Consider the following 26,295-nt stretch of genomic DNA (forward strand, 5'->3'; position numbering starts at 1 on the left):
TCCTTCTTGGTCAAATAGCCCTTACACAGCCTGGAGGTGTGTTTGGGGTCATTGTCCTGTTGAAAAATAAATGATGGTCCAACTAACACAAAGGTAAACCGGATGGGATGGCATGTCGCTGCAGGATGCTGTGGTAGCCATGCTGGTTCAGTATGCCTTCAGTTTTGAATAAATCCCCAACAGTGTCACCAGCAAAGCCCCCCCACACCATCACACCTCCTCCTCCATGCTTCACGGTGGGAACCAGGATGTAGAATCCATCCGTTCACCTTTTCTGCGTCGCACAAAGACACGGCGGTTGGAACCAAAGATCTCAAATTTGGACTCATCAGACCAAAGCACAGATTTCCACTGGTCTAATGTCCATTCCTTGTATTTCTTGGCCCAAACAAATCTCTTCTGCTTGTTGCCTCTCCTTAGCAGTGGTTTCCTAGCAACTACTTGACCATGAAGGCCTGATTCACGCAGTCTCCTCTTAACAGTTGTTCTAGAGATGTGTCTGCTGCTAAAACTCTGTGTGGCATTCATCTGGTCTCTAATCTGAGCTGCTGTTAACTTGTGATTTCTGAGGCTGGTGACTCGGATGAACTTATCCTCAGCAGCAGAGGTGACTCTTGGTCTTCCTTTCCTGGGGCATTCCTCATGTGAGCCAGTTTGGTTTTTGCGACTGCACTTGGGGACACATTCAAAGTTTTCGCAATTTTCCGGACTGACTGACCTTCATGTGTTAAAGTAATGATGGCCACTCGTTTCTCTTTACTTAGCTGATTGGTTCTTGCCATAATATGAATTCTAACAGTTGTCCAATAGGGCTGTCGGCTGTGTATCAACCTGACTTCTGCACAACACAACTGATGGTCCCAACCCCATTAATAAGGCAAAAAATTCCACTAATTAACCCTGACAAGGCACACCTGTGAAGGTAAAACCATTTCAGGTGACTACCTCATGAAGCTCATTGAGAGAACACCAAGGGTTTGCAGCGCTATCAAAAAAGCAAAGGGTGGCTACTTTGAGGAATCTAAAATATAAGACATGTTTTCAGTTATTTCACACTTTTTTGTTAAGTATATAATTCCATATGTGTTCATTCATAGTTTTGATGCCTTCAGTGAGAATCTACAATGTAAATAGTCACGAAAATAAAGAAAACGCATTGAATGAGATGTGTCCAAACTTTTGGCCTGTACTGTATATAGTTTTTCCTTGATAGGGACCGGTTTCCAACGCAGCTCATGAGTGAAAGGAGAAGAGCGAGGATAAGTACCTATAGCGATGTGTCCTCCCTGGCCAGAGAAATAGGCTCCGGGCTGCAGAGGGTTCTGGAAGCAGGGCACCGTCCCCTGGCTGTGGGCGGGGCTTCCTGCGGGGGTTTGGTTCAGCGTCAGGTCCCTGACACAGCCGATGAAACCACCTGAGCCTGGAGCCTGGAACACACACACACACACACACACACAGATTCATTACAAAACATGAAGAATACTGAATATTAGGGTCATGTTTTGGGCTCAGTTTGTCTGTCCGTTTGATTGTTTGTTTCTCAGCAGGATTGGGGGGAAACTACAGCCTCCGATCTTTAGTCGGTGGAAGGGTGTAGCATTGGCCAGTGAATATCCCAGATCCTAGTCAAGGAGGCAGATACACTATTTTTCATTTTCAATAACTTTGCAAGATACATGTAGGTCCTTTGTGCTGCATTCATTTGTTGTGGAAATAATGGGGAAAAACACCCCCTCAAGTAGGACCGTTACCACTGTGAGATAGGGCATGCCCTTCTACTTCTTTATTAACGATTCTTTGCAGCTCTTTCCCCTCCCAAGATGATGAGCAAAACTTTATAATAACTAATAACACTAATAATCCCACCATTGATTTTCTAATTGACTGAATTAATGACAGTGCCAGATGTAGTTTTTTTCATGAATTACAGTAGAACTAAGTAGTAGAACAAAGCCTATTATTTAGCTCTAATACAGAGCTATTATTTAGCTCTAGTACAGAGCTCAACAGTGACCGCCCACTTTTGTGTTTTTCCCCCAGTTCAATTGTTCCATTGACGTTTTCAAAAATTGCTGATACAAAGAGGTGTACGCCTGGCACCGAGCCAACCAGCTACCAGATGAGTCATGGCCATAAATCATTTGATTCGGCGCAAAAAAAACATGTTGAAAACGGCACGGTGTGGTACGGTAAACGTTTCCATGAATACAGCGAGCTCCACCAATCAGACGTTGCCGTTACGCTTAGGATTGTGGGTAGTGTAGTATTTCTCCATAATAATAATCTTAAAATCAGGTTGATTTCATACGGACCTCTAGCAGAAACATTCGTCAGTCTGCCTCGGATGGTTCAGACCTCATGGCTGATAATCTAAATCCTTATGGAGAAAATCTATGGGCTGTTTACTTCCAGAACCACACTGTTACTACTGTCCGTAGCTGCTATCACATGCAGACATGTAGCTGACTCGTTTGTGTGTGTGTGTGTGTGTGTGTGTGTGTGTGTGTGTGTGAGAGACTATGTGATCTGGACGTCTCACCGTCAGCGAGGGCGGGACTCCTCCCACATATAAAGGCCCGGCCAGACGAGTCCTGTCTCCTCCGGGGAACCTCTTGGACTGAGCGCTGATACCGTCCACTATCAGGCTCATCTTTTCTCCTTCACGCTTCAGGAACACCTGAGGTGGCAGAAGGACAGAGGCAGGGCAGGTTACGTGTTTGAGACAAATGGCGGCGGAAGAATTTACTTGGTATCGGATCGATACCAAATATTGCGGTATCGCACGCCACTACTGGATCCTACCCAGACAGAGTGAGTGTATCTATTTCATTCCTGGATTTAACAGAATATAGAATACAAACGATGCAATGAAAATGTCCCATCGATTGAGGTGCAATGCATGCAGAGCTCACCGTGTGCCACTGGCCGTCGTTGTACTTCTTGTGGCTGCGCAGGCTGACCTTCCTCTTTCCTCCGTCCAACAGAAGCAGCAGGTGGCCGTCCGACACGCTGAGTGACATCACCGCTCCGCCGCGCTGGCCGTCGGCCACGTACAGCACCAAACCGTCGGAGGAGTTGATCCTCACCGCCATGGAAATGTGAGGCCTGCAGGAAGAGAGAGGGGATCGGATATTAACTTTCAAACATTTCAGAACATCTCAGTCTGGCACTTTATACTTTTAGGAGCCAGTTAGTTTGTATTGTTTTATTTCCTCTTTACCATGTTTTTAATCCGAGTTCATCATGTAGCATGCTAACATGCTAATTTCGTTAGCTGAGGCTGATGGGAATGTTCCTCGTGTTGCAGGGATTTTCTAATAAACTATTCTCAATTATAACTAAAATGTTGACTTGATCATGGCAGGAAGGAAAAGTCAGAGGATCACCAAAGTAATCACAACTCAACCTGAGGCAGATATGAGTTCCAAATTTCATGACAAACGTGATATATATGTTGTGAGATATTTCAGTCCGGGGCCAAAGTAGTGGAGCGTCATAGCCCCCCAGCAGGAGACAGCAGGGCTAAATAAGAGAGACACTAACTCAAAATATCTCAGGACTAAAAACATGCATACATACATAATCAACGTTTTCTGCATGAGGGAAAGGTTTTTCCAGTAGAGAGTAAACTTTATCTAGAGTTGGCGTTCCTACTCACATTGAGCTGAGTGGGCTGGGCAGAGAGTCGTATCTATGGTAACTGTGGGTGGAGCCGCTGAAGTGCGTCGCCCCGGCCTCCCCGTCCGCCGGCGCGCCCTGACACGACTCCCTGGTGTTACGGCTGCGAGATCTCGACGGCTTCTTGGGCTTTCCCTGAGACTGAGACAAAATGTATATTTATTCTTTTTCTTTTTCTTTTTCTTTTATTTGTGTGTGTGTGTGTGTGTGTGTGTGTGTGTGTGTGTGTGTGTGTGTGTGTGTGTATACCTTGTCTTTGCTGCTCGGGGCAGCGACGATCTGCTGAGGTGTTTTGGCAGCGGGACATTTCAGAGGAACGTTGACGTTGTCTTGCGCTTTCAGCAGGTTCAAAACCATCTGAGGACTGGTGTCCCTGAAGACAAGAGAAACACACGTTTTTCAACCTAAAATATACTCAACAGCAGATTTTAATGTGTAAAATTCACCCTGTAAGAGGACGTCAAATAAACAAGTATTTGAACTAAGCTGGGTCTCTGTAAATTCTAGAGTGGTGTAAAGAATCCCGACATAACTGTCGTGATTTGACACTGTAAATTAATTGAATTGTTGCTGCCCTCTCTTCTCACCTCCTGATGAAAACATTTCGGATACATCCGGTGAGATTGGCGAGGCTTTGGTTGGGGATTCCTCCCAGGAAGGTGCTTCCCTCTGTTGTCATCACACCCCCCCTGCTGTCCAGCCGGATGCCCTCCTTGGCTTTCTCCAATACGTCGTCCATGTACACACGCATCCTGGAGGGTGAACAATCGCACAGTCGGCACCGATTTCAGCAATGCATGCTGCCTCTTTACAACTACAGTTATACTAGGGATGTCCCCCCCGATCCCCTCCCATGTTTTAAATATTGAATATCTGCCAATACCGCGTCCCGATCCAGATAATAGAGCTGCACACCGTTTTTCGTTTTCCAAAAATAACTAATTAAACAAAGTAACTAAAATATGTCTGACACCTCTTGCGCTTAATAGTCAATCTTTGATTTTCTTATCGTGTTTATCGATGTCGGCTCCAGGGAATAACGGCCGCTGCAGAAGAAGCGTGGAGTATTTAAGTAATCCGTTTCTGTAAAAAAACAGGGTGACTACAAAAGACGGACAGACAGTGGTTTGTGGCCGCACCATCTTGGTTTTAAAAGTGCCGGCATCTAGGCAGTGCGGCGGTGCGTTTGTGGTGCTGGGCGTGTGTGATTAAAGGCATTGATCACTACAAGCTGATTTAAATGATCGGAGGTAGACGGGTTAAATTCCAATCCCCGATCCGATTCTGATACTGTGATCAGGACATCCCTAGTTTGTACCAAGGTTCAAGAACAGCTTTATGTGGAGTTTTACAGAGCAGCACAGTCCTCCTACCCATTGATGTTATTGTAGAAAGCAATGTTGTGGCTGCTGTCATCGTTGTACGTCTTCTGCGTCTTTATCTCACTGTTTCCAGCTCTCACCACGATGTTGCCCTCGTGCAAAAACACTTGACACACTCCCTCCTGTACACAAACGGCAGCTAGAGGTTAAGACACAACATGCAAGAAGATGATACTTGGAAATCCCATAGACCAAAGCAGCAATAAGGAAAACATTGTGGAAGATACTTTTACAAGTTATGGAGCGGGAAAGACAGCTATGAATAAGAGAAAAGAGAGGAAACAGGAAGAGTTGGGAGGCTCGTCCGACCTGATCATGGTGGTAAAACATGAGTCCCTCCGTCTGCTCGGTTCTGAAGCTGAAGCTGATGTAGAAGTTGTTTGTGAGGGTGGGAATGTTTGTCAGAGCCATGTCCAGGTAACTCTGACCTGAGAAATGAGCCTCCCGAGCCACCTGCATGAAAACGCACACAGTGGGTTAAGACATACTGTGTTATTGTCTGTGTTTACATTTATTTAGCATTCTCTACATCAGCACAAAGTCAGTATTAAATTCATATTAGCACCTGCTCTGTTTTAAGTTATCAAACAATATCCAAAGGAACAATAAGTCTGCGAACATTCATTTGTTTGCAGATGATATGGTTATCTACACCAGTGGTTCTCAATCTTTTTGACATCAAGGATTGTCCCATTTGATTGGATTTTGTCCCAGGCACCCCATTTGATAGGATTTTTGCTTTTAATTCAATTCAATTTTATTTATAGTATCAAATCATAACAAGCGTTATCTCAAGACACTTTACAGATAGAGTAGGTCTAGACCACACTAATTTACAAAGACCCAACAATTCCAGTAATTCCCCCGAGATAATGGAAGATGTAATAGATGTTTTATTACAGAAAGTCTATGAAAGCCATGACAAAAATAGTCATACATTCTGTCATTGTGTTACTTATGGATGGAATTATAGTGAAAATAAATTATTCCACATTTTGACTACTGGGTCCCCCACCATTGATCTCTACACTATACAATAGGGCCGAACGGTGAATCATTTTCAAATCAAAATCCAGATTTGATAGAATGCGATTAGCTAATCGTGATTAATATATTTTTATATAAATTAATATTTAGTTGAATGTTTGGTTTAACATTTGGTTTCTTTATTTTCATATATATATATATATATATATATATATATATTTTCAAATCGAATCGTAATCGCAAATCGAATCGTAATCGCAATATCTGGCGGACAAATCGCAATTTGATTTTTTTCTCTAAATCATTCAGCCCTACTATACAACGCTGCATTGAATCTACTCTTTGTACAAGCTGAATGATGGACTGTGTTTTCTCACCAGCAGGTCACTGTCGCAGCCGAAACTGACTCCAGAGCTGGTGATCCTCTTCAGGTCGATGTGAGAGCTCAGGGCCTTCACGTTCCTGAAACAGCCCTTCAGAGAGCCCTGCTTCGGAAACAGAGACTTCAACCTGAAAAGAGACAGAGACAGAATTAAACATCCTTATGGACAGACAGCTCTTTAACTAATTTAAGTTCCAGTTCTTTCTAATAAAAAGCTGTATTGATATTTTGTGTTGCCAATTAGGGACAGAAGTAGACCGATCTGCCGGCGATTTGATTCCTCCCTGCAGCTCAGGCTGGAAACCTGTACGTTTATCTATCCTGCTTCCGTAACAAATTTGCGGGAACCAATCACAAACTGGCTTATCCACCTGGCGTGCTATTGGCGGATTTAACACGATCACGACAGACGAGGGAGGAGGCCTCGGGGAAGACCCAGGACTAGGTGGAGGGATTATATCTCCAACCTGGCCTGGGAACGCCTCGGGATCCCCCAGTCGGAGCTGGTTAATGTTGCTCGGGAAAGGGAAGTTTGGGGTCCCCTGCTGGAGCTGCTCCCCCCGCGACCCGACACCGGATAAGCGGACGAAGATGGATGGATGGATGGATGGATGACAGACAAGCGACCAAGCAAAAACAAGTAAAAAAAGTAATTCAAATAACTAAATACAATATTGCTAATTTTAGGTATATAAGAAGCTGCCTAACAACTTCAGCAGCAAAATTATACTTGAATTCAATGATTATTCCTCATCTACTATATTGTATGACAAGCTGGACGCAAGCAAACAATACAACCCTTAAGCCTGTTCTTTCTCTGTATAAACAGGCCCTCAAAGTGCTAGACAGAAAGCATAATAATTATCATCATTGTAAAATTCTTAATAAATATGAGATCCTTAGTTGGGAAAATCTAATTAAATATAATGACATCTGTCTAATGTTCAAGATCCTAAATGATAAAGCTCCTCCTCCACTCAATTATTTTATTAAACAAAAAAAACTCTAAGAATAGAACCACTCGGTCTGTTCTGAGAGGGGACTGTGTAACCCCTTACAGGTCCAGTTCCTTTAGTCAATCGTGCTTTTCTGTTAGAGCTTCTAATAGGTGGAATACTCTACCAAATGAAATAAGAAACTCCACCACCTACCATAATTTCACACAAAGTCTCAAGACCTGGCTCTTGGATAGTCAGACTTGTGAACATTTTTAATCTCTTAGTATTTCTTATATTAATGTTGTTAGTATTGCTAACCTTCTGCTAACATGTTTAATGTTTTGATATATTGCTAGGTATTAAACTTAGCTTGCTTTGCATTGCTTGAATATGTATGAATAATTAATTTGTATTTTAACTATTTTTTACTATCATATGTTCGCATAATATCTTGTACTAAATGTGAATGCTGTTTGACATTTAGATATGCTGGTGCTTTGCTGCTTCTTGCGGCTCTGCATGGCAAGCAGAGATAGCTTCTCTGATGCTCTAGCTGTCTGTGTGGTGTCTTGTTGACTTCTGTCTGTATAATTTAACCTGTACTAATGTCTTGCTCTTTCCTGCTGCTTTGGTCTAAAATCATCTGGCCAAAAGGACTACAGTTGAAAATTAGCCGGCTGGCTAACACTGGCACATTTACAGAAATGTTGATTAATGTGTGTTGTCCTTTATAAATAAAGAATAAGAATAAGAATAAGCAGCTTCTTGTTTACATTCAACATGGCGGCCACCGAAGCGCAGAAACACGTTGATGCCGCTGTTGCTGCCGCTGTTGCTGCTATACGTCACCCAGACCGTTGGTCTGATTGGTTGAAGGACTATCCAATTTCCAGCGTACATTTGTCATTTGAACTATACCCGTTGATCACGCCTCTTGTGCAGTAGAAAATACAGAGCAGACTCCCCAGACTAATGTTCAATCTTAAAAGATTGAGCTTGGTTGCTGATAGCCAGACTAGGGCAGAAGGACTCCTCCTGAAAAACACACACTGTTGCCATTTTATCAGCTTAAATGGAATAGGAATCAAAAATCGTATGTAATGGGATCTATTTGCGGTTTGCGATTTTTAGAATAGATTATTTTTCCTGGAATCTATTTTTTTTTACTTTTTCTCTGTTACCAATGATTCACATAAATATTTTCTGTTTATACGGTACTGTACCATAACACGTTATGTTCTTCTTCACAAATGAAACAAATGTCAGACTGAGTGACTAACACTCACATGTGATGTGCGTTCTCTTTAGAAAACAATTAGTTGTTAGAAATGTCTCATGATGATATTGTCTCTAGAAGTGTATTATTCAACTTTTGTTTTTGTTAAAGAAGGAAAAGAAAATCCCAATACTCAATACTATCGAATCCCAATACTTCTAGAATCGCAATAAATAAATATCGCGATACAAATCCAATCGGTCGCCCATGTATCATGAAAGAATGGTATCGGGACTAATAAAATAGTTTACTACTCACTTCTCAGGCATCTTGTTCTCTGGTACTCCTCCCAGGTAGTAGATACTACTAAACTGGGGGAGGCTCTGTGTATACTGGAGGGTGAAGAGGTTGTTGCGGTTGTTCCTCACCACAACACGGTTCTGGTTATGCAGGATGATGATCTCCAGCTACAGTGTACAACATGAAATGGTTATTCTCTCCTTATGTTTCAGCCATTTTACTTCCTATAGATCCATATTCCTTCAACAGGGACATGGTGCATAGAAAGTAGCAACAATTTATAATCCACATGGGAAAGACAAAGGCAGACAGGCAGAGAGACATGGCAGACTCACAGCATTGGGTTCGGCGTCGCTGATCTTCAGTAAATCAGATGAAGGGTCTTTAGGCACCAAATCCATCAGCTCACCGCTGAAGTCATAGAAAACCTTCAGTCTGCCCTTACGCACCGCCAGACACAGGAACTGACTCTGATGGAGGAGAGCGACACGGAGGAAACACTCAATTATGTCATCTTTTCTTAAATTTTGTCTAACTGAGTGGTGATGACGAGTTCAGGCGGGGACTTTACAACATATTCATGTTGTAAAGTGTTAATCATTAAAAACAAGAATGCCAACACAAAGAAAGCGGAAGGTGACGGACATCCAACCTAAAATGAGTGACATCTGGCAGAATTTCCGGAGCAATCCTGGAAGTGGAACGTCGTTGATATAGACTAAGGTTAATGTTACAGCATGTAGGGAATGTTGTAATGCATCAACCATCCAATAACAAGTGATCACCTAAGAGAATAATGAATGACTAAAGTGCTTGATGGTGTTTTAAGCCCCCAAAGTCTCCTTCCAGGTAGTGCTGCGACCGTTGACTTCACGGCACCTAACCCTAACCTTAACGCTAACCCTAACCCTAACCATTGCCTAATCCTAGTGCCTTCCAGGCAGCGCTGGCTGGAAGGAGACATTGGGGGCTTAAAACACCGATAAACGAGTAAAGTCTTTACCTCCTTCTGGAGCAGGAGCAGAATTCCGTTGTGTGAGATCAGTTTGACTTCCTGTTCGAAGCGCTGTATGCGAGCCGTTTCATCAGTAAAAAGGATCTCGGCAAAGCCGGTACCATCAAAGTATGCTGCGTCATTCACCCAGGCCTGAGTCAGTGCCTGCTTGGATCTGTTTTAAGCCATTTCAATCCATTATGAATCACAAAGAAGAAGAAAAATGGAAAATATGAGCAATTATAGGAAATATATATATATATATATATATATATATATATATATATATATATATATATATATATATATATGAAAAACATAAACACAGACTAGAGGTTATTTACCAGTTTTTTTTAAGGAATCTGAGACCAGAAAGAAAGCCAGGGGCAACATCAAACAAAGATTTTAAATAAATATGTCATATGACAACAGTGTGCACTGACCTGCCACAAGGTTTGTTCTGTGTGGTGTTGAGTTGGAAGATGTTTTCAAAGTTATACAGACTGAGAACTTCCTCGTTGAGTGTGCCGAGCTCAATACAGCCCTTAAAGTTAGGCAGGGCGAGTTGGGAGGGGGGCTACAAAAGAAACAAGAGAATAAAGATAAAGAACTGTATATGATTCCAATTTACATCAACACAGTCCTCTCGAAACCAGTAACATCTTTGAAAAAAATGTTTTATGTTCTTTAAATTGTCTTTTTATTTCTGTCTGTCTCTTCTGCAAGTGTCTTTCGTTTATCTTACATCACTGGAATTTGTTTCATCAGGCCCCCTGTTGAATATCTTTGCTGTATACCCAACCTCGATGTATACCCAACCTTGATGATAGGCTTACTGGCCTATAGCTAAGCTAGCCAATAAGGTAGCCATCCACGGATACAGTTAAGCTTAAGGATTCATTGTGCCACATGTATGTTTAATATTGAAACATGAACAACTTAGGCCACCCTTTACGTTATTGTAGGCCCAGTTTAATATGCATTGGAATTTTATACAATATTAGTAGCGGTCCTAAGCCTAAAAAACATTGAAGACACCTTCTCTTTAGATTAAGGTTATTATTATTTCGATTAACTGTTAGCAGCCCTAATGTTTATTATTATTATTATTATTATTATCTTTTTTTGAGTTGCACACACAGTCTAATTATTTCAGTACAAACGTAAACTGGAATTTTAGCGATGGAGACACTTTTATATACTTCAATAAGGGGTTTGCTTCATGACTGAGCTCAACCCCACATAAAAAACAACACAGCCCTCCATGCATTTACTTTGAAAGTACTTGGGTATCCTCCCACGTAGAAGACTGTATCGTCGGTCAAGAGGTTGAGCAGCCCCTGATCTCCTCCAGCATCCACATCGGCTTTGACTGCTTGGTGCCCCTCAGTGGCTTCTGAAGACATGGACATTTGACCGTACTGGAGGATCCTGCATTCAGCCAGACAGACACATTTCATTCATATATATTATATATATTCATACAGAATAAGGACAGGAAACAATAACGATAACACACGCTTGTAGGATAAACAAACCTGAGCACACAAGGAGCTAAACTGAATGGAGTCCTGTAATGGAGACACCTGGAGAGGCGTGATTGGGAGGAAAGGCTTCCCTGATCTAAACCCCAGCGGTCGTTTGCCATTAGACTTCTGTGCTAGTCATGGATTGTCTATATTATAGACAAGCATCCTTATGTTTGAACATGGTGTTTGTTATAGACTCTATAACAAACACCATGTTCAAACATAAGGATGCTCATAAGTGTACGTGGTACCAGAGCACCCTAGGCCGAAGGCCGATGATCGACTTACTGTTTTTCAGAAAGTAATGGAGGTGGAACAATGGAAACACCACATTCATTTGTATTTAGAGATGATGCAGGTGCATGGCAAGCCAGGACATCCAATGTTCTTTGTTACTACGTACCTTTAGTACCTTTTTTTTAAAACTGGCAAAATAAAATGATCTATCTATTGAAGCAAATTTTCATTCCTTTTTGTTTCCTAAAAAACTGGTATGTTATAATAAATAATGTTCATGTGAAAGAATTTTACTCTTTTCTTTAAAGAAACTATTGAGTAGTGTGAAGTCACTCAAATTGTCCAAACTGTGTAATGTGTGTGTGCGTGTGTGTATGCATGTATGTGTGTGTGTGTGTGTGTGTGTATGCATGTGTGTGTGTGTGTGTGTGTGTGTGTGTGTGTGCGTGTGTGTGTGTGTGTTTTACCTCTCCAGCACTACGCTGTTGAAGTTTCCATCAGACTTGACGTCTTCAGTCATCAGCACCTCAGCAGTTTTTCCTCCAATGTTGAAAAACCAGCGCAGTCGCTTCCCCTCCAACGCCATGCCCAGGAACTCCTTACTGGACTACAAATACCAGATAGAGAGCCATGAACGACACAAACCCATACCGTCTTTGCCTTACTGGACTAGAAATACCAGATAGAGAGAAATCAACTACAAAAATCAATACTGTCCAACGAATCATGTTCAAAACATAGAATACACCCAGGACCGTGTTGATAGATAGATAGTGCTACTGCGCCAATCAAATGCATGAATGTTCAGAGAGTTTTAAAACAAAATTTTAAATAATAAACAAAAAAAAAAATAAGTTCATCAACACATAATGAGCTTCTGTGTTGCTGTAATGATGCTTACATCCTTGTTGCCGAGGTAAAAGACGAACTGCTTCTCGCTGTTGTCCTGCCGCCTGGATCGTGCCGCCTCCGGCAGAGTGATGTAGAACTTCAGGGAGGTGTAGGCAGCCAGGTCGGCCAGGTTAGGCGGAGTACGTACCTGAACACCGGACTGCCCGTTAAACTTCACCGACACGCTCACCTGGATGGATGGAGGAAAGAGAAAACATTACAAGCTGCTGGTTTTTTTCAATTCTAACTTCTTTTTATGTGTGCGTGCGTGCGGTGCGTGCGTGCGTGCGTGCGTGCGTGCGTGCGTGCGTACCTTGCTGGCAGCGTTGCGCGCCTGCTGTATGAGCTGCCGGATGCGGCTGATGTTCTCAGAGATGTTTGGCATCTGTGCCGAGTGATTCTGCAGTTTATCCAGCTTCTTCATGAGCAGAGGAATAGTTTCCCCCAGTACGTGCACTATAGAGAGAAAGTGAGAGTAAGTGACTCCACTTAGATAATGTTATTGAATATGGTATCTGGCAACTATTACATGTTTTTATTTTCATTGGGGCTGCAACTAATGATTATTTTTAGTATCAATGACCTGATCATGCTCATTTAAAGCTATAGTGCGTTGTTTCTGTCGCCCCCTTGAGGACTTCTAAGTAATGACAACAACACTGTCTGTGCATCCACATGATACAAGCCTTACGTGATCGCGCACCCGCCCCCTCCCAACAGTCCCAAACCCAAAGATATTTAATTTAGGGTTCAAAAGGCTAATGAAGCAACCGTATAACTGGCAGTAGACAGCATAAGTCAAAGATTAATATGTCTACAAATCATAATCATCAACACTGACAGAAAATATAAACTGTGGGTAGCAACCAGTTACTGAAAGAAGTATCTTTTTTTGTTGTAGTTTTGGTGACACATTCACAAGCTCCTACCAGTCTTGTTAGCCTCCATCAGTGCGTTGTTGATGTCATCATTGGTGGCGTTGGCGTTGCCGTAGGCCTCCTGCCATTGGTCCAGCTTCTCTTTAATGGGACGCAGGGCATCGTTGACTTGTGTTGCTGTGACGTTCGCCAAAGCCGCCGCTCGCTTTGCCTCGCCGATCTCCTGACTCGTGTCTGTTCATCGCAGAGAGCGAAGGATGAAATAGATTTTTAAATAGATATTAGAGATGGATAAGATGAATCCTTGTCAGATTTCTGTGCTAGGATGATTTATATCACTACTTCCACATGTTTAAAAGGAGCTTTCTTTCTACTAGTTTTCATCTCATGAATAAATTAAATAAAATATTTTTTTTGATCTTAATCAAATTCAACAATGTACGCTCTGGTGTAGGGCTGCACGATATGAGGAAAATATATAATTGCGATTATTTTGACTGCAATTGCGATATGATTCACAATATTGGACGGAATGATCATTTTTGTATCATTATTCTCATTTTCACTGAAAAATAATATTTAAAAAATGTAAATGATTATAGTGTGATTTATAAGATGTCTTCTCTAGTCTGTAGGATAGGATTTGTAGGACCACAATACTTCCTTCCCAATGGTTTGACACATATTTTGCCTTTAACAAATATTGCAGCGTCTCCCTGCGATTTGGATATTGCACTAGTCCATATTGTGATTTCGATAAAATTACAATTCATTGTGCAGCCCTACTCTGGTGCATGTGTTTTTTGGGAATGATTTTATTTGTGTGTACATGTATTTGTTGTGATGCTATCTGGTGCTTGCTCCTCTTGAGTTTTAATGTCCCAACCGGCAGCGGCAGATGGCTGGCCACCTAGAGCCTGGGTCTCTCCAATGTTTCTGCCTGTAAAAAGGACGTTTTTACTTGCCGCTGTCACACCAAATGCTTGCTTTTGGGAATTTGTTGGGTCTCTGTAAATTACAGAGTGTGGTCTAGACCCACTCTATCTGTAAAGGGTCCTGAGATAACTCCTGTTGTGATTTGACACTATGAATAACTTTGAATTGAATTGAATTAATACACTTATTTTAAGCAGCTTTAAACAAAGGGTTCTGCTCATTCAAAGTATGCTGCGTCATTCACCCAGGCCTGAGTCAGCGCCTGCTTGGATCTGTTTTAAGCCATTTCAATCCATTATGAATCACAAAGAAGAAGAAAAATGGAAAATATGAGCAATTATAGGAAATATATATATATATATATATATATATATATATATATATATATATATATATATATATATATATATGAAAAACATAAACACAGACTAGAGGTTCTCTGTAAATTACAGAGTGTGGTCTAGACCCACTCTATCTGTAAAGGGTCCTGAGATAACTCCTGTTGTGATTTGACACTATGAATAACTTTGAATTGAATTGAATTAATACACTTATTTTAAGCAGCTTTAAACAAAGGGTTCTGCTCATTCAATGTGCAGTAAGACGGCCTTGGAAAGAGTTGACTGTATCACGCAGTCCATCCACTGAGGCTTGCAGGGGCTATATCGATTTTTGGATTAGTGTGGCCATGTCTTTCTTAAGACCAGTACGTTGTTTAGCTAGTTCTGCAATCAGTTGTGGCATTGAGAGAGAGTCTCCAGAATGGCCATTTTCAGATTCGTCAGCGATAGTAGTAGCGTTGGCTGCAGCGGTTATAGAAGCTAACTTAGCTAGTTAAAGGTGCACTATGAGTTCCTGCATGGTTTCAGCGCAATTTCATTTTTATCTCAAATGGTAGGCATCTCTCCTTGATCCGCTAGCTGCCTGCCCCCTGAATACAGTGTGAAAAAGCCCGGTCTCGGGAGACAACACAGGGGTCGTAAACGTCAAACAAACACTAGGGGCACAGGCTGTGCACCAAAATACAACAAACCACGTTCCAGCCAATCACTGACAAGATGGTTGGGGGAGGGGGGTGGGGGTTAGTGCGTCTTTTTTACTGAAATTAAGGCTGCTGCTCTAAAAGCACCCCCTCCCCCAACCATCTTGTCTGTGATTGGCTGGAACGTGGTTTGTTGTATTTGCAACTCTATAGTGTTTGTTTGGCATTCGAGATGGTTTAACCCAGTGTGTTCAGTGTATTCAGGATCAAGGAGAGATGCCTACGATTTGAGACAAAAATAAAATCACACCTTTGAGCTAACATTAGATTGTGCGCTCGCTTGTCTCTGCTGCTTACTCAGAGTTAAGAGCTCTGCGTCTCACACCTACATCGCCAAAACCGGAAGACTCTGCTCATTCATTGTGAAGTAAGCACTGTGTTGAGTTTGCGTACTTGTGGTGAAGTTGAGGTTGTTCTGAACCATCCCCAGGTCCTTCATCACAGCGGCCTGTTTGGTTTTGGCGTCGCCCAGTCGCCTCTGAGCGTCTTTCAGCTTCGGCTTCAGTTCTGCGCAGCAGAAACAGAAAAAAGACAATAACCTCAACGACCAAAATATCCAAACTGAAGGTCTCTGCTTTTTACTTGATTTCACGACATCCCTTAAAATGAATTTCTTAGAGGAATACATTGTAAGTAAAAGGTGTGTGTTTTTTTACCGTTGTTGAGTTCATCATCTAGCTTTTTCACTTGGTCCTTCAGCCCCACGCTGTGGTTCCTCAGGACAGCCGCAATCTGACCAAGATCCTGGTCCTTTATGTTCTACACACACACACACACACACACACACACACACACACACACACACACACACACACACACACACACACACACACACACACACACACACACACACACACACACACACAATAGATGCAATTGAAAACATATACAAAATCATGGTCCATTGGCATACAGCAGGTCTTCATAATATTATGCATATCCCTCTGTTCTCATGGGTAGAAATAACAACGTCTTCGCAATATAAGGTGGCCGCCTATGACAGCAGACAGAGCACAGTACTTTGTTAGCCATATAGCCCTCACACACACACGCGCACACACACATGCACACACCAATATTACAAGCCCGTTGTTTAAGCAGTTTTCATTTGTGCATGTGTGTGCGCTCATAAGGCAGAAGAATCAACATGCCCATGTGTCCTGTACCTCCAGAGTGGCGTTAGCAGCTTTGTCGGCCATCTTGGCAGCTTCTTCTGCCTCCTTGATGCTCTTGATGATGTTGGTGTAGGCTTTTGTTACATCCACAAATCCGCCCTTCTTGGTTTCTGCAACCAAACTGCAGACAAACACATGCAAGATCTTTACTAACTTCTGATATGATGTCCCTGGTGAGTGCCCAGCAGTGAGGCTCGTCTGCCAGATTAGCAAACCTAAAATCCAGTTGGAGCTAAGCAGATAACTAGTCTCTTACCTGGACAGGTTCATGGCTAAAGCGTTTAGCAGCTCAGCATGTTTCTCTGCTTCCTCCACCAGAGGAATTTTGGAGTCGGCCAAAGCCAAGTGCTGCACTTTCTTTGCCAGCGCCGTCCTGGCGCCGTCCAACTGGGCCGCCAATCGCTCGTACTCCTGAGAAAGACGTTTAAAGGGTTAGAGATGGGTAACGTACAACCGCAACATCTCCAGATTGATAGAAACGTTTGTTGCATGTCGTAACCTTAAAAAAACTCTACAACAACTCTTTACTGACCCCAGTTACACAGGAAGTCTGTACTTAATTGTAAAAAATTCATAGTATACATATGGGCCTTCATTTGGGCCGATTTGACTTGTTGAAATGGAAGGCGGCCAGTCGGACTCAATGACCCATCTGATTGGTGGAGAGATAACCTGGAAATGACGAGCGGGATGAGCGTGACTAGAGTCTCTCAAAATCTGAGGAAAATCTTTTAAACTGACCTTTATCGATCTGAAATGAAGACAGATTCAGGAACTGCACGGTCTATTTCTCTCTTCAAATGTTTTCAGAAACATTGGTGAACTATTTTCGTAAAATACGAGATCGTATTCCGAACGAGCCGCCATTATGGTCGGTTTGAAATTCTGGAGAGGCCAGACCCACGTGACGCGTCCGTTCAATCAGCTGCCGGTTTTCATTTTTTGGGTGACAATACAGATTAGCGCCACCTGCTGTTATGGAGACGTATTACGTCTCGCGCACGCGCAGAACGCACACTCAAGTCGGCGTCTCTTCGGTGTGTTCTGAGGCACTTTTTGGACCTCGGGGAGGCAGTCCTTTTTGCCAATGGTCAGCCGTCGGGTTGGTGTGTCAGAGCCTTAACGCCAACCAATTGAGCTGCTTCGTAAGGCGGGACTTGTCTAGAAGTTGCGTGGGATCCAAAATAAGGCGTAGCCAGTAGTGGAATAAGCATCCAGAGCCTTCATTTCAGTAAAAGTATTATACCACACTGTAACAATACTCTGTTACTACTCTGTTAAGTAAAAGTCCTGCATTGAAAATGTTACTTAAGTAAAAGTATGTAAGTAATATCCAGAAAATGTACTTAAAAGTATAAAAAAGTGGAAAGGATCCAAACAGGTGTGTGTTTAATGGTCTAATCATTTCAGCTGGACTTGTAGGCTGTTATATTGTTGACTAGTTTAATTTATAATACAACATGATATATTATATTAGCCTGACATGGTCCTACTCAGATTCTAGCCGACCTCGAATTTTGTGGGCGGGGCTAAGTTCGGCTGGCATCCAGGCTAATATTATATATGTTACGTGTACAGAAATCTTGATTTGTAAAGTAACTAAAGCTGTCAGTATCTCAACTCTAAGTGTTTTCAACATTCCCAAGAGCATCAAAAAATGTATGAACTGAGCCTGAGTTTCTTTTGTCCCTCCGACGGCGGGTGTGAAGCTGCTCAGTACATTTATATTTTTAAAGTCTGAATAGCAGGTAAAGCTCGGACATCTTGGCACAATTTAGACTAAATGTTTCCGTTTGTTCTGACCTCTTTGGAGTCGTGCAGCATGGGCACCACGTGGTTGACCTGCGTTATATCGTCTTCAGCCATGTGTAACTGCTCGGTCACCTCCTTCTGCTTCGACAGCAGGTCTCCTATCCTCCTCTGAGAGAGGGTGAGAGAGAGAGAGAGGGAGAGAGGGAGAGAGACTCAATGTCACTTTTCATTGAACTGGAACTGTTTTTTGTGGCAGACTGAGCTTATAGAAAATGTGTATTGTATTGGGATATAAAATTAGTTTAAAATGAAAACAAGTGAAACTTAGAATGAATGTAATGTTCTGTTTAGCAGAACAACATTGTGTTGTTCTATCCTATCCAATATATCCTATATTTCTAAGCAGATTTATGATGCTGTATTCTACTGTCCCAGCCCTACTGCCCCTCCCTCCCTGTTACTTTTGGTTTCCCAGCTCACCTGGTTGTCCTCCAGGGTTTTCTCATTGCCGTTGTTGATCTCTGCGGCTCTGGCCGTGTTGTTCACCGCTTGGTTCAGGGCGTCTCGGAGATCCATCATGTCAGAGTGGAAGCGGGACAGGCGCTCTCGGATACCCTTGGCCAAGTTGCTGTTTTCTCCCTGAAGACCTGCCAACTCCTTGTTAACACGGTCCAACACTAGCAGGGAACAGGAGGGGATCCAAGGATGTCATCATAGCTACAATTTACTTTGACTTTTTTGTTGCGGAAAAGTTTAATTTGTGTCACTTTGCAATAGGTCTGTTTAGTTAGTATACTTAGCAAATTACATTAGACCCAATTTTTAATCTTTAACCCGAGAGCGTCAATTAGTGACACTAAAGGTCCCGACCCAGAGATTCAAAAGTGACACCAAAGGTCCCGACCCAGAGCGTCAAAAAGTAACGCCAAAGGTCCCGACCCAGAGCGTCAAAAAGTGATGCCAAAGGTCCCGACCCAGAGATTCAAAAAGTGACACCAAAGGTCCCAACCCAGAGATTCAAAAAGTGATGCCAAAGGTCCCGACCAAGCATGTCCAAATATGACGCTGAAGGAGACTTTTTGCGCCAATAACAAACGCCGAAGGCACCTGACCGAGCGTCGCTTTTTGACGTGATGAGAGTGAGAATGTGTTGAATTCAAATTTGGAATAACCTTGTTTATCAGCCAACGGGCTGCTCTATGTACAACTTTCATTCCATCAGTATTAACATAGGACGGACAGCGACATGTTTGTTTGTCTGAGGGAACGGACTTACATTTGTGTGCCTCGGTCTTCTCTCTGTCAGCCATTTTCTTCTGTCCCACAAAGCTCCGGTACCTCATCTCCCTCAGCATGGCCTGCACCTCCCTCATCTTCCTGTCCCTGTCCCCGTCGTCCTCTGTGTCGTTCAGCGAGGAGCGGTTCGCCATCATCATGATGTCTGTAGAAAGCACGTCACAGCGCAATATTTAATAACAACGCACTATGTACTTAAATGTCAAAGATTGTTATTTAAACTCAACTGCCAAACAAATATGAAAATGTAATATGGTGCATTATGTAATAACCAACCAAAATGGATGTATTCATTCATTTTTTTATAACATTCACGTTTATTTCATGAAATTCTAGCGTGAATTATGGGGACTCAAAATTTATTTTAAAGGGGTGATAGAATGCAAAACCGATTTTAGCCTGTCATAGTTGAATAACGACAGTTCGGTGGGTAAATAGGACATACATAGAAGCTCAAAGTCCCATTGACACCCCTTTACTATGAAAATCTCATATTTTGAAACTGCCGCTGAAAACAGGCGAATCTCAACAAAAATCCGGAACCTTTGTCATGGCCGTGGGTGTATTAAGAATGGTCACGCCCCAACATTTACATAGGCTACACAACTGATCTGAGATCAGGTAGTCTTCTGAATCTAGGTCGCGCAGATCTCTGCTATTCCATTACAAAATTCACTTCTGAAACTTTTTTATGCGAGAAATCAACTATGTAAAGCTCAAATATGGGCCGTTTTACGAAAATGGATGGCTAATTGCAAATTTTGTCCGACTGTGGGTCGGAATTAAGCGGCCGGTGCTGCCTGTGTTGTTGCCTCGCCGCCCGACCTGCCTTCCTTCACAGACCCCGGCCTGCTGTGAGTTTGAGTGAGCTCCCTTACGGCTGGCAGCCCACAGCACTCCATACCCGCGCAGAGTCACCGGTAACACCGCTAATAGACTACTAAACGCCGCGGCCCTGACAGAGCTCCAGGGCCTGCAGCTCCCCTCTTCCTGCTAGCTAAATGCCCGGTATGTGTGAGTGAGAGCGCGGTCAGCGAGCTTGTTACGCCAGCATTCTCTTACCACAGGTTCCAGTTACTCTTTTAATGTGTGTAATTATAATGTGTTGAGTTATTTAAACAAACGATTGGGGATGGAGCTCTATCAATGAGAGCTAGCTAGCCTCCTCTTAAAATTCCTCTGGAATTCACAAATATTCATTAACTTGAAATCGGACACCGTTGTTAGGTTTATAAGACATATAGTTAGATGTTGTGTAAGTGGCGTGACGAAATTCAAACTGTAAATATACTCGAATTAAGGCGAAAAGGAAGCTAACTATCCGTGGTTTGTAGCTAGGATTGAAGGGACAGTCGCAGCTAACGAAACACTTTGTCTTCACAAATATTCATTAACTTGAAATCAGACACCGTTGTTAGGTTTATAAGACCTTTAGTTAGATGTTGTATAAGTGGCGTGACATGTGTTTAACATGTGGTAAGAGACTGCTGGTGTAACAAGCTCGCTGACGGCGTTCTCACTCTCAAACAACGGGCCATTTAGCTAGCAGGAAGAGGGGAGTTGAAGGCCCTGGAGCTCTGTCAGGGCAGCGGTGTTGGTAGTCCCTGCTGTGGTCTGCCGTGACGGAGCTCCAAGTACCTCATAGCAGGCCGGGGTCTGTGAAGGAAGGCAGGCTGGGCGGCAAGGCAGCACCGGCGGGCGGCGAGGCAGCACCAGTGGCTAAACTCCGACACACAGTCTTACCAAATTTGCAATTAGCCATCAATTTTCGTAAAACGGCCCATATTTGTGCTTTATATAGTTGATTTCTCGCTTAAGAAAGTCTCAGAAGTGAATATAATAACGAAATAGCCCGACAAACAATGTATAACTTTGCAGTGTCTGAAATATGAGGCCTGCTGCCGAGTCTCCCATGTGTTTCTATGTAGTTTGCTCAAACCAATCAGCGCGTAGCTCATTCTGAATATTCATGAGCATACCATATTTGGAAGAAAAGCTCTTGTTCCAAATAGAGCCATATTCACAGGGTAGTTAAGGGCCTAATAAAATATCATTCGGGCAATTTTCAGCCCAACCAATGTTACATACCCCATTAGGAGACCTTAAGGAACAGTGTAAAATACCCTATATAATCATTCTATCACCCCTTTAAAAATATACACTATTGGTTCAGTAGATTAGTATAAGCTTTCATCGGTCAATACACATTACTAAATGTATTACAAATTGCGTTTTTATTACAACATACGGCAGATTATGACATAATGCGGCTGTGATTACATAATTAAGTATAAATGTATTACATCTTGACGTTTTATTACATAATGCGTTGTTACAAAGCATCACAAACAAATAATCAATCAAGTGTCTGGCAGTAAACAGTCCTCTCTCTCAGGTTTCTGACTCAGCATCTCGCCACTGTTGCACTAAATGCTTGCTCTTGGGGGGGGGGGATTTTTGGGTCTCTTTAAATTATAGAGTGTGGTCTAGACATAATCCATCTATGTAACACTATAAATGAAATTGAATTGAATTATTGGTGATGCAGCAAGCGATCATTGACATAAATCAACAGTCTGCATTACACTGTATAATTCTGTTTTGCGTTGATTGGTAACAGAGTCATTGTCCTCTGTCTTACTGTTTAAATCCACGGTCATGTTGTTGATGGAGGTCAGCAGGTCCTTGGCCCTCTGGTGTGTGTTAGTGGTACTGTCCCGCAGGCCACCGACCCTGCCGCTCATCACTGTCGCCTGGAAACACACACATTTACAATCTGCTCGTTTCATGCTGTTGAAGGACAAAAACATTTGTGATGAAAGATGGAGTATTGCAGAAGTGTTTAAATAAAGACAGGGTGTGTGTAAGTGTATGTGGTCCTCATCATCAGTGACCACACCTTGCCCTGCAGTTCATCAATGTCGTCATTGATGTTCATGATCTCGGCCTCCAGCGTGTCGGCCCGACTCCTGCTGTCATCCAGCGTACTGTTGTAGTTCTCTACGGCACGCTAGAACCATGGGAAAATGAGTTTATTATAAAAGAGTATACACGACACCAACAGTACAGCAGTCTTACAGGCTTGAGCCACATCGTGTGCGTGCGTGCGTGCGTGCGTGCGTGCGTGCGTGCGTGCGTGTGTGTGTGTGTGTGTGTGTGCGTGCACTCACAGCGATCTCCTCCACAGACTTGTTGAGACTGTGCAGCTGAGCCCAGGCCATGGAGCTGGCGTTGAGACTGCTCAGCTGACCGGCTACTGAGCTGAAGTTGGCGTTTATTTTGTCCAGATCCTCCAACAGGACGATGACACAGCTGTCACACGCTGCAACAAAACACACACACACACACACACACACACACACACACACACACACACACACACACACACACCACACACACACACACACACACACACACACACACACTTAATTCCACTTAAGGGTTAGGTGAGATATAACACTGTCTAAGAAATGTTTTTTTCAGTTTTCTGGTATTTTCTCTCTCTTTTAAGCACATTTCAAATGTATCATATAACTACATTCAGCACATACATTTATCAATTGCTGTCACCCCGTATTGTGTGTGTGTGTGTATTTTCTTACGTTCACAGTGCATGCCATTTTGCCGCTCTACAGGTACGCTGTATCTCTGTGAGCAGGTGTCGCACTGTTTTCCTGTCATCCCGTCGGGACAGCGGCACTCTCCTGTGCGCGGGTCACAGCGACCTCCTCTGCAGCCGCACTCTGGATAGAGAAGAAGGCGTGGAACAGAACCGCCGGGGTCCGTTTTATAAAGAACCATTTTTGCATATTGCATATGGCGACTATGGCTTTTCCTTCTGCAACAACTAATATTATTGGTTCTGCTAGTTCCTACGGCTACTATTAATATGACTACTGCTTTTGCTGCTTATGCCACTGTTTCTCACTACTGCTACCTTTACAGCACCTTATTTTGCTCATTAAAATATTGATATTTGGCGCAAGCGTTATCGATTCTTGTATCGCACGAAGGACAGCCATATACTGCCGTGTGGATATTTTGTCCCACCCCAACTTTACTGTACCTGCATCTGGAATTTATCTATGTCTAAGTATACAAAAGTAGAACATTCCACTATTGTGGAATTGTGGAACGCTTTACCATTAGAAATTAAAACATTGACAGAACTCAAGGTTTTTAATACACATTTAAAGCAATGGCTGAAACTGAAACAACTCTGTGAACACTGACTATACAAGATATAAGACAATTCATACAAACATAATGTTGCATATGCTAGCATGCATAGACATATGCATACTTTTGTGTTCTTGTATTGTTAAATGTGTCTAAACTCTGTTTTATAGTGATTTTTACATTCATTTAAGTTCATATTTTATTTCATGTATGGGATGTATTTATTGTATGTATTTTAATAGTTACAAATTTCATATTAATACTTTATAATTTCTGTTTTAATTTTAAAAGCCTAACAAGGGACAGGAGTTGCAAATTAGTCATGGCTATAAACCTGTATGCATGGCATCTACTTTGTATTCTTTATAAAGCAATGTTCTATGCATTTGTCCCTGCCAAATAAATATTAAATAATAAATAAATAAATATTATATTATATATATTGCTTCCCCTGTATCCAACAAATCTGAATCTGAAACCCCAAGAATATGAATGTGTTGATTTTGGCAAAAAGGTATAGCTCTCAATGCATGTCCATGGTAAGATTAACATTTATATTACAAAACAAATTGGGGGTGTATGAGAAAATCCGGAAACCAAATTCTGTTGTGCGCTGGGACAGGGGGGTTGTGATAAGTTGTAATTGTAATTGGATTAATCAATAACAAAAAGTATACACAAGTATAGCAGGCTGTGTAGTGGTCATGCATGCACTCACTCTTGCATCCGTTGGGTCCGTAGTCCCAGTGTCCAGGCGCGCACTGTCTGCAGCTGGGCCCGTTGACCCCGGGCTGACAGGCGCACTGACCGCTCCGCGGGTCGCATGGCTGGACCAGCGCTGCAGAGGCATCGCAGTCGCACGGGCGACAGCCGGAGCACGAGTCAAAGCCAAACCGGGCGTCCTGGGATGGAAAACAGATTCAGGCAGACTGTCGTAGAGGAGTCGCTCCACAAAAAGACAATCCTTTCTGTCCTCAGACAGGGGACGTTTGAGCCATGCATATTACAACTGAGTTCTTCCTGAAATCACAGGTCATGTTACAGTAATATCCTTCACACATCCCTTTGTAGTGTTGAAAGAAACTGCCCCCCCTGACACTGTCTCCTGACCATTTGTATGGAAAACATAACCCTTTGACGCTATGGCAGTTTGATCTTCGCGGTATGAGTTAATGTTAGACTTCCTCTGTGACAGGCAGGCACCACACTACAGTTCCCTATGCCCTGGTGACTGACTGACAGGCTGGAGGTTGTAGGGCAAGGCATACAGTGCAGTGTGAGAAATAATAATAATAATTATTAGATAGTTTTTAGGGTTAGGGTTTAGGAGGGGTTTTATTTAGTGTGGTGTGTAAAATCTTCTAAATAAAGCAAATCAAAATGTTCTTTGGAATTATTTTTACAACTGAAATTCATTTTTTGTTATTACAAAGAGAAAGTACTGAAAAAAGGTACCGTTGGGTACCGGAACCGAACTCCAGGTACTGGTACCGGGGGAAAAAGTGAACGGTACCCAGCCCTAATAAGAAGCTGCGCAGCCCTTACCTCACAGCGGTCGCAGAGCGCTCCGGTGACTCCCGCCTTGCAGCGACACTGTCCAGTGTGAGGGTCACATGACTCGGTGCCACACGGAGAGCACTTACATTCTGCGTTAAAGAAAAGAAAGAACAAACTCAACTTTTTTCATTTGCTGATGATTCAACTTTTGACTTCCAACTCTTTGTCTCGCATTAATCACAGCATCATAACTTCGGATCCCTTCACTCAGTTGAAGCTTTGACTCAATCAATCAGATGAACACATGAATTTGTCTGGTGAACTGTGGCTGCACCGAGCTCGAGGCTGAACTCACTGGTGCAGTTTTTGGCGGCGACGGCGTCCCCATAGTAGCCGGGAGCGCAGATGTCGCAGTGAGGCCCGGCCGTGTTGTGCATGCAGCTGAGACACTCGCCGGTCAGCGGGTGGCAGTCGGTGAACAGCATGTTGGGGTCTGTGTTGCCGTGGCAATGACACAGCTGGCACCTGCTCCCGAGCACCATGGGATTGCCATAGTAACCGGGGGCACACCTGTTAAGAGGGAGATATTTAATGACACGTATCTGCAGCAAGGTTTATCATTATCAAGGTTTATCGTACGTAAATATAAAACCTTTTTTATGTGAACTTATATATATATATATATATACACGCCCGCCGATAGGGGGGGACAAACGGGTCTGTTGTCCCGGGCCCAGAGTAGGGGGGGGCCCAGAACTGGGCCCTCATTAAATTATGGAATAATTGAAAAAAAAATATTTTAATAGGCCTATTTGTGGAAAAAAATATGTAATATTTGAGAACATAAAAGCTTTTTATTTGTTTTCTTCCTAATTGTCCTTGAAATAGTGGTCAAGAAACCCCCCACCCCCAACACAAATATGGTTTGGCCACTGATCAAAATTTGATGTTGTTGAAGTTCAGTACGCTCAAAATTTCCGGTCAGCACAAGTCCGGTGCTCAGAAA

At 42.7% G+C, this 26,295-nt stretch overlaps 1 protein-coding gene across 3 annotated transcripts in view; it reads right to left on the reverse strand.

Moving 5' to 3' along the window:
* lama5 (laminin, alpha 5) overlaps positions 1 to 26,295 on the reverse strand; it is a 143,182-nt gene that overhangs the window by 5,803 nt on the left and 111,084 nt on the right. For all 3 annotated transcript variants that reach the window (XM_039799640.1, XM_039799639.1, XM_039799638.1), the window contains exons 45-76: positions 25,645 to 25,859; positions 25,338 to 25,438; positions 24,511 to 24,694; positions 23,216 to 23,356; positions 22,784 to 22,935; positions 22,513 to 22,623; positions 22,255 to 22,366; positions 19,594 to 19,758; positions 18,798 to 18,994; positions 18,369 to 18,485; positions 16,822 to 16,976; positions 16,557 to 16,686; positions 16,047 to 16,149; positions 15,784 to 15,897; positions 13,464 to 13,646; positions 12,848 to 12,990; positions 12,545 to 12,724; positions 12,111 to 12,250; positions 11,152 to 11,308; positions 10,321 to 10,454; positions 9,887 to 10,052; positions 9,219 to 9,353; positions 8,902 to 9,050; positions 6,425 to 6,557; positions 5,370 to 5,513; positions 5,052 to 5,182; positions 4,266 to 4,430; positions 3,928 to 4,051; positions 3,659 to 3,819; positions 2,913 to 3,105; positions 2,540 to 2,677; positions 1,268 to 1,427 (exon numbers count right to left, since the gene is read on the reverse strand). In XM_039799640.1, the coding sequence (XP_039655574.1) occupies positions 1,268 to 1,427; positions 2,540 to 2,677; positions 2,913 to 3,105; positions 3,659 to 3,819; positions 3,928 to 4,051; positions 4,266 to 4,430; positions 5,052 to 5,182; positions 5,370 to 5,513; positions 6,425 to 6,557; positions 8,902 to 9,050; positions 9,219 to 9,353; positions 9,887 to 10,052; positions 10,321 to 10,454; positions 11,152 to 11,308; positions 12,111 to 12,250; positions 12,545 to 12,724; positions 12,848 to 12,990; positions 13,464 to 13,646; positions 15,784 to 15,897; positions 16,047 to 16,149; positions 16,557 to 16,686; positions 16,822 to 16,976; positions 18,369 to 18,485; positions 18,798 to 18,994; positions 19,594 to 19,758; positions 22,255 to 22,366; positions 22,513 to 22,623; positions 22,784 to 22,935; positions 23,216 to 23,356; positions 24,511 to 24,694; positions 25,338 to 25,438; positions 25,645 to 25,859 (4,733 nt within the window). The remainder of the gene's footprint in view (positions 1 to 1,267; positions 1,428 to 2,539; positions 2,678 to 2,912; positions 3,106 to 3,658; positions 3,820 to 3,927; positions 4,052 to 4,265; positions 4,431 to 5,051; positions 5,183 to 5,369; positions 5,514 to 6,424; positions 6,558 to 8,901; positions 9,051 to 9,218; positions 9,354 to 9,886; positions 10,053 to 10,320; positions 10,455 to 11,151; positions 11,309 to 12,110; positions 12,251 to 12,544; positions 12,725 to 12,847; positions 12,991 to 13,463; positions 13,647 to 15,783; positions 15,898 to 16,046; positions 16,150 to 16,556; positions 16,687 to 16,821; positions 16,977 to 18,368; positions 18,486 to 18,797; positions 18,995 to 19,593; positions 19,759 to 22,254; positions 22,367 to 22,512; positions 22,624 to 22,783; positions 22,936 to 23,215; positions 23,357 to 24,510; positions 24,695 to 25,337; positions 25,439 to 25,644; positions 25,860 to 26,295) is intronic.

Source organism: Perca fluviatilis, chromosome 5 (assembly GCF_010015445.1).
Source record: "Perca fluviatilis chromosome 5, GENO_Pfluv_1.0, whole genome shotgun sequence".
Lineage (NCBI taxonomy): Eukaryota > Metazoa > Chordata > Actinopteri > Perciformes > Percidae > Perca > Perca fluviatilis.